Source organism: Myotis nattereri (genome assembly GCF_964212035.1).
Source record: "Myotis nattereri genome assembly, chromosome: 10".
In the NCBI taxonomy this organism is placed as follows: domain Eukaryota; kingdom Metazoa; phylum Chordata; class Mammalia; order Chiroptera; family Vespertilionidae; genus Myotis; species Myotis nattereri.
Genome location: NC_138085.1, coordinates 65376170 through 65388260, shown reverse-complemented (window position 1 = coordinate 65388260; position 12091 = coordinate 65376170). Strand labels below are relative to the sequence as shown.

The 12091-nt window shown below is 44.5% G+C and overlaps 1 protein-coding gene across 1 annotated transcript; it reads right to left on the bottom strand.

Moving 5' to 3' along the window:
• Positions 1–601: 601 nt before the first annotated feature.
• On the bottom strand, positions 602–6057 carry PFN4 (profilin family member 4). Its single transcript, XM_081101205.1, has 5 exons — positions 6008–6057; positions 4828–4979; positions 4260–4397; positions 3268–3373; positions 602–665 (listed from the first exon to the last, which is right to left on the bottom strand). Exons 2-5 carry the CDS (start codon positions 4942–4944, stop codon positions 637–639), a joined length of 390 nt encoding a protein of 129 aa, XP_080957331.1. The 5' UTR covers positions 4945–4979; positions 6008–6057; the 3' UTR covers positions 602–636.
• Positions 6058–12091: the final 6034 nt, after the last annotated feature.

Sequence of the window (12091 nt, the reverse complement as noted above, 5' to 3'; positions counted from 1 at the left end):
AATGGGGAGGAGCTAGTGTTTGCTGGGTATAGAGTTTCAGTTTTATAGATGAAAAGAGTTATGGAGATGAATGGTTGGTGATGTTTGCACAATGTAAATGTACTTAATGCCACCAAACTGGATCCTTAAAGTGGTTAGGATGATAAATTTTATATTATGTCTATTTTACCACAATCTATAATAATAAAAGAGTAATATGCTAATTAGACCAGATGTCCTTCTGGACGACCTTCTGGACAAAGTTGGGGCTGTGAAGGAAGCCCGGGTCCCAGGTGCCAGAGGGAAGCTGGTGCTGGCAGCCGGGGGGAAGGAGGGCCTACTCTTGCATGAATTTCGTGCATCGGGCCTAGTTAATAATAAAGAGACAATAGTATAATTGCTCCCAACAGCTATGCTCTATGAAACTATCAGTGTTCTTACACCCATGCCAATGACCAACATTTAAAAAACACAAGTTGATCAAATAATTCCAATTAAAAAATGATCTTTTGAAATAAGAAACATGACTCCATTAATCATTCTTCCTTTTTAGTATCTTCTGCCTAATATTTTTCACCAACAAAATAAGGCATTTTTCTTTAGGGTCTATAGTTTTCTTCTAAAATAACAAAAGCTGTCTTTCAGTCTTCTGATGACTCAGTTTCCTTTTCTTCTTAGATATTCCCCTGAAAGAAGCAGAACATGGCTATTATCTGTGAGCAGCAAATTATCACAATATGATTCATTCATTCATTCATTCATTCATTCATTTATTCCATAAACATTGGTGAGATGCTAGGCACTGTGCTAGGTACTAGAGATACAAGGATGACTGATAGGACCCAGTTCCTCAAGGACTTCCATTGTCTAGCTGGGGAGATAGAGCTATAAAAACATCAATTATATTTCTAGAATCTTCAACAATAAAAAAATTTTAAATAGTCATAATTCTTTACTCCCCAAATTTTCTATAAAGATCATGTATAAGTTTGTATAGAGAAAATATAGTTTAAAAAACAAGTGAAGGAAATAGAAGTAATGAGACATGTAACTGGCTCTTGAGTGGGTATCAGCTTTATCCATCCTTCACAAGCATTCAACCACTTCCCAAGACAGCCCATCCCTTCCCAGAGCAGTGATCTTAGTGGCAAGATGTCAGCTGCCTCCTTCTAACTAGTACACAGTTTTTGGATGTGTGTGTGTGTGTCTAGGCAAGAATATATAATTTCTAATAAAAAAATTTTTAAAAGATCTTCATCCTACAAAATATACCTTCTTTAAATTGAGGTCAATGTTTTAATTGTGTCAGTCTATTACAGTTTGATTCTTCCAGTAGTTTTAATGGGCTATCCTTGAAGCATGTTCACTTCAGTGATGTGCTTTGTTAGTGATGCAACATTATTGTCATAGGCCTTCTAAAGCCTCAAAGGTCTAGCAGATTTGTTCCATATATTATTTGTGATGATTTCTCAGTGCCATTTTTGTGCGATATGCATACACAATAAGAGTATTAAAAATGTGAGAATCTAAAAAAAGGGTGGGGGGGGATATACAGTTTCTGTGATGTCACCTAATTCCTCAATTAATTCTTTAAGACTCAGCTCTCTGGAGCAGCGGTCGCCAACCAGTGGTCCGTGAGACCACTGGTTGGCGACCGCTGCTCTGGAGCCTTCCCTGATTCTGTTAGGTGGGGATCATTCATTTATTTGTTCATCAAACATGTATTAATCGACTACTCAACATTTGACACCATCTCAGGTACTGGAGAGAGGAGAATGTTTACGACACAATTCTTGCCTTCTAGGGGCACAGAGTCTAGGTCAGCCGTGGGCAAACTACGGCCCGCGGGCCGGATCCGGCCCATTTGAAATGAATAAAACTAAAAAAAAAAAAAAAAAAGACCGTACCCTTTTATGTAATGATGTTTACTTTGAATTTATATTAGTTCACACAAACACTCCATCCATACTTTTGTTCCGGCCCTCCGATCCAGTTTAAGAACCCATTGTGGCCCTCGAGTCAAAAAGTTTGCCCACCCCTGGTCTAGGTCAACAAAGAAACAATGGCAGTAATAATAAAGGTGTGCATAAGCTACATAGCACAGGGGAGAGATGCCTAAGATCTCACATGGGTCTTCAATAATGATTGTTAGGAATTTGCCAGCTGGATGTGAAGGGTCAGGAACAGAAAAGAAGGGCATTTCAGGAAGATAGGGCAGCATGTACAGAGGCACGGAAGGCAGAGACTATACCGTGACCAGCTGTGCTTTCCTAGTTTATCAGGATGGTGCAATGCACATAGCAGACCACTGAGTATTTGTCGAAAGAATGAAGGGATTGCTGCTTTCCTTACTAGTAGAAGTGGAGGCTTCTACTATTTCAAAAGAATGCTCAAGCAACTCCAAAAATTGCTAGACATTTCAATTTACATTGAAATCTAAACACAATTTATATAATTTATTACGCTCAACTCTCATAGATATAATTTCCCAGTTCTACATTAGATCTGTATTCAAAAATGTATAGACATGGAAGGAGATTACAGTAGATACCAACAAGCTGCCTGCCAGACTCACAGTAATTTCCTTTTCGGTAAAAGGTCCCTTCATAGGCCAAAACCGGTTTGGCTCAGTGGATAGAGCGTCGGCTTGCGGACTGAAAGGTCCCAGGTTCGATTCTGGTCAAGGGCATGTACCTGGGTTGCGGGCACATCCCCAGTGGGAGATGTGCAGGAGGCAGCTGATCGATGTTTCTCTCTCATCGATGTTTCTGACTCTCTATCTCTCTCCCTTCCTCTCTGTAAAAAATCAATAAAATATATTTTAAAAAAAGAGAAAAAAAAGAAAAAAAAAAAAAGGTCCCTTCATAGGATGGGCCCCCAGCAGCTATCTCTCTTTTTTTTTTTTTAACCCATGCCTCTCTCCTCCTGAATGATATAAGGGAAAACCATCTGATCCAAGACTGGTCAAATCAGGGTCTTAAAAGAAATGAAGAAAATGAGGCTTCACCATGATACAATCCAGGAAAGGAGGCAGATCAAGCCAGGGAAGGAGGGACAGAGTGAACCTGACCCTCTCAGGAGAGACCAGAGGAAAGTTCTAGTAGCGTTCCCATCCCTGGAATCTGTTCCCTGTTCCTGGACTCATCCTTCCAGTGGTTCTAGAAGTATCCTCAGTCTCCTTCTAATCAATTCCTACTTTCTGTCCCAGCTGACTTGGTCTCTGTCACTTGCAGTCAGAAGACTCGACTACCATAGGGAGCAAAGACAGGCACTGGGAGACACACTTACCCAGCTTCTCTGTGGCTTCCACACAGACACTGGGATACATGCCCGCAGTGTAAGTCGCCACCAGAAGATACAGACCGGTCTTCACGACAATCACACCAGTGTTTTCCTGGGTGAGAATAAAACTGAATGTCCTACTTTTGTTTCTAATCACAGGACTAGCAGTTACACTCCAGCCATATTTTTCACCATTTCCTGACTTCCATATATCATTCATACATTTGTTTTTGGACTCTCTACTCTGCTCCACTAAGTTACTCAAAGAGTTTAAGACTGTTGTAATAACAGCATGGGTATTTTGAAAAAGTCCCCCAGTTGATTGTAATACATCCCTATCCCAATGAGAAAGGTGACACTTTGGAGCTGGACAGCTCTGGCTTGAATCCCAGCATGTCCATTTTCTGCTGCATGACCATGAAAGAGTCATCTAACCTTGCTTAGCCTCAGCTTCCTCATCTGTAAAATGAGGCTACCTAGCTCATAATGTGGATGAAGCATGTCTAATCCATAATATATGGCTTCCAGTTAATGTGAATTCATCTTCTTAGTTCAAGCAACTCCAAAAACGTTTAGAAATTTCAATTTACATTAAAATCTAATCTCAAACACAATTTATACCACTTATTAAGCTCAACTTTATAGGCAACAGAAAGTCAAGAGAGGTTTTAAGCACAGGGTTATGTCACTCTTTTTTTTTTTTTTTAAAGGAGGTTGTACAACACAAAGAATGGACTGTAGTGGAGAGAGACAAGTCAGGCAAGGTTTAGTTGATAGATTTGGGAACAAACGTTTCTCAAAACCAGGCTCCCTGTTACTATTTTCTTTTGCATAAGCTCTCGGGGCACTAGACCGCTGTCTCAAACATTGCAAACACCGCCATTGCCATAATGGGCTAAGTCTGCCGTACAGACAGGATCAGAGGAGACACAGAAATTTGAAGTCAAATTCTTTTCTTAAGGTTTTTGCTCAGCTGTTTTCGAACCTTCAATACTCACATTCTTAGCATAAAGAGAATACTCATCTGCCCGGACACATTTGTAGTCCTTGTCCATGAAATACAGTCCTTCTCTTCGCGCTTGCAGAGGGTTCTTGGCGAATCCATTCACAAGTGTCCGGACGTCACTGGGCATCACCTGCAGAGGTTAAATAGACTGGGAGTCAGCAAACTATGGCAGGCTGGCCACAGTTGGCCCACCTTCTGTTTTTGTATTCCTGCAAGCTAAAAATGGTTTTTTATGGTTTTAAGTTATGTGTAGGGGTGGGGGTGGGGTGGGGAGGGGAATCAAAAGAATACTCTTTTGTGATGGGTAAAAATTACATGAAAATAAAATTTCAGTGTCCATAAATAAAGTTTTATTGGAATATAGTCACACACGTTCTTTCACATATTGTCTCTGGCTGCTTCCCATGACAACTGCAGCGGAGTGTGTAGTTGCGACACAAATCACAAGGCCTGGAAACCTAAAATGTTTACTACGGCTCTTCATAGAAAGTTTGTTTAAAACTCTTACACCCAAACTTGTGTGTTTTTTTAAACTCTATCCCCAAACTTGTTTTTCTTACACTAAACCCTGGTGATGCTATACACAGGTTCCGCTCCTGGAGTTGGATGAGGGCCGCGCTGTCCACATGCTTGGTGCCCAGGAGGGAATCTAACAGTAAGTTCTGCAAATGGCTCATGCTCACTCAGCTCTGGCTAGCTTTACGTAGATAGCCTGTGAACACAAATCTCCCTAAGTTATTCTGGACAGTTTTAGCACCAGTATGTGTTCTCTGAAAAGATGAAGAGTGAGTCCCGGCCGGGTAGTTCAATGGGTTAGAGCATCGTCCCTATAGCCAAGGTGGTGGGATTCCATACAGGAAGACAACCAATGAATGCATAAATAAGTGGAACAAGTCCATCTCTCTCTCTCTCTCTCTCTCTCTCTCTCTCTCTCTCTCTCTCTCTCTCCCCCCCTCCATCCCTCTCTCAAATCAATAAATAATATTTTTTATTTTAAAAATGAAAAGATGAAGAGTGAAAGTGGCAGTCCATCATCTAGTGTCCGCCCAAACTCCAAGAGGAAAATAGAATCACAGAATCGTAGGAAATCGCCGTTCACACAGAGCAGGTGATGCAGTGGGCTTAGAAAATCAGAGTTGGTAGTTCTCTAGCTATGTCAGTGGTTCCCATCAGAATCATCTGGGATCAAGACACAAAAGCAAACACCCGCTGGGCCGGGAACCACTGAACCAGGCAAACAAGGCTAAAGGATCTGCGGGTCCTGAGTCCTCGCATTCCCTTCCCGCTGACCAGCACCAGGACACCTTTAAGGTACTTAAATCACATTTTCCGCACAAGTCACCAAGTCTTCCCGGTCCTCATCGGGCCAACCTCCACCAACACTCGTCCTTCCGCGGGGCTGAGGATCCCGGGTGGGGGTGGGCGGTAGGGTTCCCGGGACTGAGGGCGATTGAGGGGGGGGTTAATACCAGTTGGGGGGGGTGGGGGCGGGGGCGCAGGGGGCACAGGGGACGTCGGGAGCGCGTGGGCGAGGCGGGAGCGGGAGCCGCCTGGCTCTCGGGCTCTCGGGGCAGGAGCCCAGCGCTCGGGCCCGGGCTGGTGTGCGGAGCAACGGCCGGTCCTCGGATGCAGGGCAGGCGGGGCCGCCACGTGCCAGCTCTTGGCTGCGACAGCGGCCGGTCGCCCAGAAGCGCTCCGACTCGGGTCGCAAACCAGGACCAGCCCACCCGCCCAGCCCACCCGTGTCCGCAGGGCGGGCTCCAGGTTTCTCCCCGCGCGCCGGGGCCGCGGGACCGCAGCTGCTCGGGGCAGGGGAGGCAGCGGCGGGTCTCCCGAGCCGCGACCGCGGAGCCCTATCCCCCATCCGCCTCCGCGCGCGCCTGTCGTTGTCCTGGCGACCGGACGCGGGAAGCCAAACGCTCCTCCCTGCGGAGACCACGGGCCGGCGGGCGGGACCCCGCGCGGGGCCGGGGCGCTGGAGGTCCCGCCGGGCCCGGGAGGCGGGTGATGTGCCCGGTGCCAGGCGGCCGGAAGCCCCACGCACCTGCTGACGGGCTGGGAGGAAGGGGCGCTGGAGGTGATGGCGCAAGCCCTAAGGAGAGCCTCTCCCTTACATACGCTCCTGGGCGGGGCCCGGGGGCTGGGGACAGGGCCATTTTGTCTGAAAGCCCCCCGTTCTCCAAGCAGCCCTGCCGGTGTGGGCTTCAGTAGCCAGAAAGCTGCAACTCGCGGCCATCGGCCAGGAAATTGCTGCAGTGACTCCTGGAAGCCAGGCCGGTGCCTGCCACACTGTCTCCAAAGGACTCTGCTGTAGGGGGACGGGAAGCCTGGAATTCGGGGGGAGGTGGGTCGGCGCAGGGAGAACCTCCCTGCGGAAGGGAGCCTGGTCCTGAAGAGTTCTCAGAAGCCATGGTGAGGCCCTGGTGAGGGACGGTGTGGATGGCTGGCTCACGTTCAGAATCCGCCCCACGTCTGTCCGTGGTCACAAGTATTGCTTATTCGTTAAACCAGAGAGTAAGATGGAGGTGAGTCCTCGTTACTAAATAAGCCGAGGTGTTAGTTCTTCTAGGGGCTCCGCTATTTGGGACCACCATTTAGACAATGATGAGCTGATAACTGACAGACCTCCCCAGCTCAAGATCTCAAAAGGATGGTTGGAGCCACAGCCACCTCCTTTCATGGCGGGACGGTGGTGTGGCCTCTGTGGAGTTGGTACTTGGGTAGTGGCATTGAGAACTGGCTTGTGTGAAATACAATACTTTTCAATGTTTTCTGTTTCATTCCGCTCTTTATCAGTCCCTCCATTCTACTCACTTTGCATTTACTCTGCTATTCATTTTCTAGCTTCTTATTTTATTTATTGAAAAATATATTTTTATTTCAGAGAAAGGAGAGGGAGAGAGATAAGACACAACAATGATGAGAGAGAATCATTGTTGGGCTGCCTCCTGCACGCCCCACACTGGGATTCGAGCCCCCACCCCGGGCGTGAGCCCTGACTGGGAATCGAATCATGACCCTCTGGTTCATAGATAAAAGCTCCACCACTGAGCCACGCCGGCCGGGCCACTTTCTAGCTTTTTAAATTATAACCACAAAGCCAGCACCCTGCACAACAAATTGTTCTCATACATAAATCAATTCCTTCCCCCTTGTCCTCTCTCCTACAAGGAAGACAGGATTCTAATTTATTTCTCATTCCTTGGATAAACTAATTTTTTCTTGTTATAAAAGAAATAATTCTAATTTGGTGCCTTGGAACCAGCCAAAAAATAGACCTGAATCACAGAGTGGAGATGATGCAGTGAAGTTCTTTCTGCTCACCTCACACCACAAATTAACCTGCAGTCGCTTAAACTCCCAGCAACAGTGAATTAAGCAACTGTGCTTCACGGACCCTCCATTCTGGCATTGGCAGGAAGGGGGTCTATGAATGAAAAGCACTCAGTCGCTCGCTCCCAGCGCCGTCCTGTGTGAGGGGGCTGCCTCCTGCGTGTCCCTGCGGTCCCTCATGTTCCAGCTCCCACTCTAGTATGGTCGGAGAGGTGCCCCAAGGTGGTGACAGTTCGTATTTCTCTGCTCCTTTGACAGTGGGTGGGGGTATGGGTGATAAAGCCGAAGGAATTGCTATTAACAAATAACATTAAAATGTTCTCAAGTGAGACCGTGCATAGTCAGAGGCTGATTTCCAAGACACATCTGTGAGGGTGGATATTATTTTTCTTTTAATTTGGGGTCATTTTGTCTGGCATTTCCCATCCCCGTGGCCCAGTAACGGTTTTACTCGCAAAGTGACCCAGTGCATAGCGTAGGGGTCTCGTGAAGGGGAAGCAGAGTCGCACAAACCACAGAAGAGTGGAAGGCTCTCGTGAGCTCGCTAAATATGCCGTTCTCTATAGATGCCTCAAACGCGGTGGGATCCAGCAGAAAGTTCTGCTCTCTCCCCCAGCAAATTCTGTTACTCTGAGCTCCTGGAGAAGGCAGAGACTTCCTGACTTCTCTCTCTCTCTCATTTCTGCCCACCTCCAGCCATGTCGGGCAGCCTGTAGAACAAGTCACATCACACAGTAGGGTCAGTGGGAATAAGGGCAGAGAAGGGACCATACGCATGCACAGGTGTTAGTTTCCATGACCTAGTGTGATTTGGCACCAAATCATCCCACATGTCATAGAAGGCGAGGTGTTTGGGGGGTGAGGGGGGGGTGGGCCTTCATGGAGCAATTCCCTGTGGAGGCCTGTTACCCATACCCGTGCCCTCCCCCCCAATGACTGGAACAGAATCTCTCCCTTTAGTCCTCCGAAAGTTGGATGAATTAAGAGAAGCCCAGGTCCCTTAAGAGCAGGGTGTCACAGCTTGACTATATCACAGGGCCGTGGATTTGGTCACAGTATCTCCACATTTATCATCTGAACTGGGAGGACTGGTGGGCCACGGGCAGGCACAGGCTGGCAACCCTCCCCTCCCCACCCCACCCCTCCGACACACTCAGTTAAATGGCACAAAACCAAGCCTACCCTCTTGGTCTCCTGGGGGCACTGAGGTTCCCTGGGCCTGTGCACCACCTGGAACTGCATGTGAATTAGCACCTCCCTCCTGCCAGCCACGCCCAGGCTGAGAGCTCTTTACTTATGTTTACCTTTCAGACCAGAAATTTAGTCTTTAACATAGGAAAGGGGGTGGGGGGAGGGACCGAAAACACAAAAGGAAAATAGATTTATTTGCAAAGATGAATTTGTTCATAGAACTAAAATCCAGGGCAGGGTTCCGCAAGTCTGCAAGGCTGGGGCTTCGGAGCTCTGGCTTCTTCCGCTTGACCTCTGTGCCAATTCAAATTCAGTTTTCTTCCTCCAAATTTCGGATAAAGCTAGCGACACGCTGCCCTTACTGGTCAGGTTCCAGAGTCTGTCCGCCCACCCCTTTGCTGAGAGTTTTTATCGTAAATGGGTGCTGGATTTTATCGAATGTTTTTCTGCATCTATTGATATGATCATGTGATTTTTATCCTAATCATTATGACTATGTAGTGTATCACATTTATTGATTTGTGAATATTGTACCAATCTTGCAGCCCCAGAATAAATCCCACTTGGTCATGATGTATGATCTTTCTAATGTGTTGCTGGATCCAGTTTGCTATATTTTGTTGAGGATTTTTAGCATCTGTGTTCATCAGGGATACTGGCCTATAATTTTCTTTCTTTGTCTTGTCTTTATCTGGTTATGGAATAAGATAAATGCTGGCCTTATAAAATGAGCTTGGGAGTCTTCACTCTTCATGAATTTTTTGAAATAGCTTGAGGAGGATGGGTGTTAGTTCTTCTTTGAATGTTTAGTAAAATTCACCTGTGAAGCCATCCAGTCCAGGACTTCTGTTTGTTGGGAGTTTTTATATTACTGCTTCAATTTCATTCGTTGTATTAAGTCTATTCAGATTTTCTGCTTCTTCCTGATTGAGTTTTGGAAGACAGTATATTTCTAGGAATTTATCCATTTTGTCCAGATTGTCCAATTTGTTGGCATGTAGTTGTTCATAATGGTGTCACAGCTTGATTATATCACAGGGCCGTGGATTTGGTCACAGTATCTCCAGATTTTCTTACAATCCTTTGTATTTCTGTGGAGTCAGTTGTTACTTCCCTTCTTTCATTTCTGATTTTATTTATTCGGATAGTCTCGGTTTTTTTCTAAATGTGTCTAGATAAAGGTTTATTTTTTCAAAGAATCAGCTCTTTGTTTCATTGATTGTATTTTTTTTAGATGCTCATATATTTCTGCTCTGATCTTTATAATTTCCTTTCTTCTACTCACAACGGGCTTTGTTTGTTCTTTTTCTAGTTCCTTTAAGTGTAACGTTAGATTGCTTGAGATTTTTCTTGGTTCCTGAGATAGGCGTGCAATGCCATGAATCTCCCTCTTTGGACTCTTTCACTGTGTCCCACGGATTTGGGGTCGTGTTCTCATTTTCATTTGTTGCAAGGTATGTTTTGATGTCTTCCTTGATCTTATTGTCCACCCATTCATTGTTCAGTAGCAGTTAGCCTCTGTCTTTGTGTGTATTTTAGTTTTTATTTGTGTGTATGTGATTGATTTCTAGTTTCATATCATTGTGGTCAGAGAATATGCTTGATATGATTTCAGTCTTCTTGAATTCATTGAGACTTATTTTGGGTCCTAATGTGTGGTCTATTCTAGAAAATATTCCATGTGAAAAGAATGTATATTCTGCGGCTTCAGGGTAAAATACTCGGAAGGTATCAAATTCATCTGATCTTGTGTGTCATTTAAGGCCACTGCTTCCTTGTTGATTTTCCGTCTGGAAGATCTATTCATTGATGTCAATAGGTTGTTAAATCCTCTACTATGACTGTGATACTGTCAATCCCTTTCTTTATTTCCAACAAGATTTGTTTTACATATTTAGGTGCTTTTATGTTGGGTGCATAAAGTTTTACAAGGGTTATATCCTTTTGTTGGATTATTCCCTTTATCATCATGTAATAGCCTTCTTTGTCTCTCACAATGGTTTTTATTTTAAAGTTGTTTTTTTCAGATATATGTATTGCTACCCCAGCTTTTTTTTTTTTCCATTTCAAATTGAATGAAATATCTTTTTTCATTCCTTTACTTTTAGTCTCTGCGTATCTTTCATTCTGAGGTGGGTCTCTTGTAGACAACATATGTATTGGTCTTGTTTTCTAATCCATTCAGCTACCCTATTTCTATTGATTGGAACATTAAAGCTATTTGCATTAAAAGTGATTGTTGATAAGTACATATTTATTGCTATTTTGTGTGTGTGTGTTTTTAACTGCATTCCTATGTTTTTCTTTCTTCTTCTTAAAGTAGTCCCTTTAACAGTTCTTGCACTACTGGTTTGATGGTAACAAACTCCTTTAGCTTTTGGTCTCTGCCACTCTGATGACTTCAATCTGCCCAGGGCAAATGCAGTCCAGTTCTGGATGTGGAGAAGTCTTACTGCCCTCAACTAATCAGGAACAAATACATCTTTGTTTTGCTTTTTTTTTTTTCCAGAGGTTATAAAGGAGAGAAAATAGTGATCAACAAAACTTACTCACTTTGCTAGGTTAAAACAAAACAGAAAAAAACTCATAGATACAGAGACCAGATGGATGGTTGCCAGAGGGGAGGGGGCTTGAGGGGGCTGCATGAAAAGGGTAAAAAAAATCAAGTACAAATTGATGGTTTCAAAATAGTCACGGGGATGTAAAGTACAGCATAGGGAATATAGTCAATGATATTGTAATAACTATGTCTGGTGTCAGACAGTACTAGACTTATTGGAGGGATCACTTCATAAGTTATATAAATGTCTAACCACTATGCTGTACACTTGAAATGAATATATTATATCTCTACTGTAATTTAAAAATAAATTTAAAAAATAGACAGCAGCAGAGCCATTGCTTTCCAATAAGACAAATAATAAATTTTACAAACTTAAGGAAAAATACAATTTATTCAAAAAGCTAAGAGAGTATCGGAATCCACGTAACACTAAAAAGCCTCATTCTCATGACTGAAAATACAAGGATAATAAAACCTCAACTGCATCCTGTTATACTGAACTTCCTGTTCATCCTTTCTGACATCTCCCAGCAGAAGGCTCCCTCTTCCTGTAGGTCTGTGGGTGAGCAGCCTGCCTTAGCTCATACTCTCTGGAGGGGCAAAATGCACATGCCTGACCCACAAGCAGAGGGCTGGGGGTGTCCCTGCTGGCCCCGAAAACAAGCTTCCTGAGTGGTTATGAAGTATAAGGGCTGAGGGCTGAACCAGAGCTGACTGGGAGAGGCAGCAAGCAACAC

What these genes read in the sequence shown, in the direction of transcription:
- PFN4 (XM_081101205.1), bottom strand. Translation starts at nt 4,944, where the DNA reads ATGAGCCATTTGCAGAACTTACTGTTAGATTCCCTCCTGGGCACCAAG. An exon ending in TAGCATCACCAGGGTTTAGT is followed by an intron (nt 4,398 to 4,827) that starts GTAAGAAAAACA and finishes TAACCTCTGCAG; the next exon opens with GTGATGCCCAGTGACGTCCG. An exon ending in ATTCTCTTTATGCTAAGAAT is followed by an intron (nt 3,374 to 4,259) that starts GTGAGTATTGAA and finishes ATTCTCACCCAG; the next exon opens with GAAAACACTGGTGTGATTGT.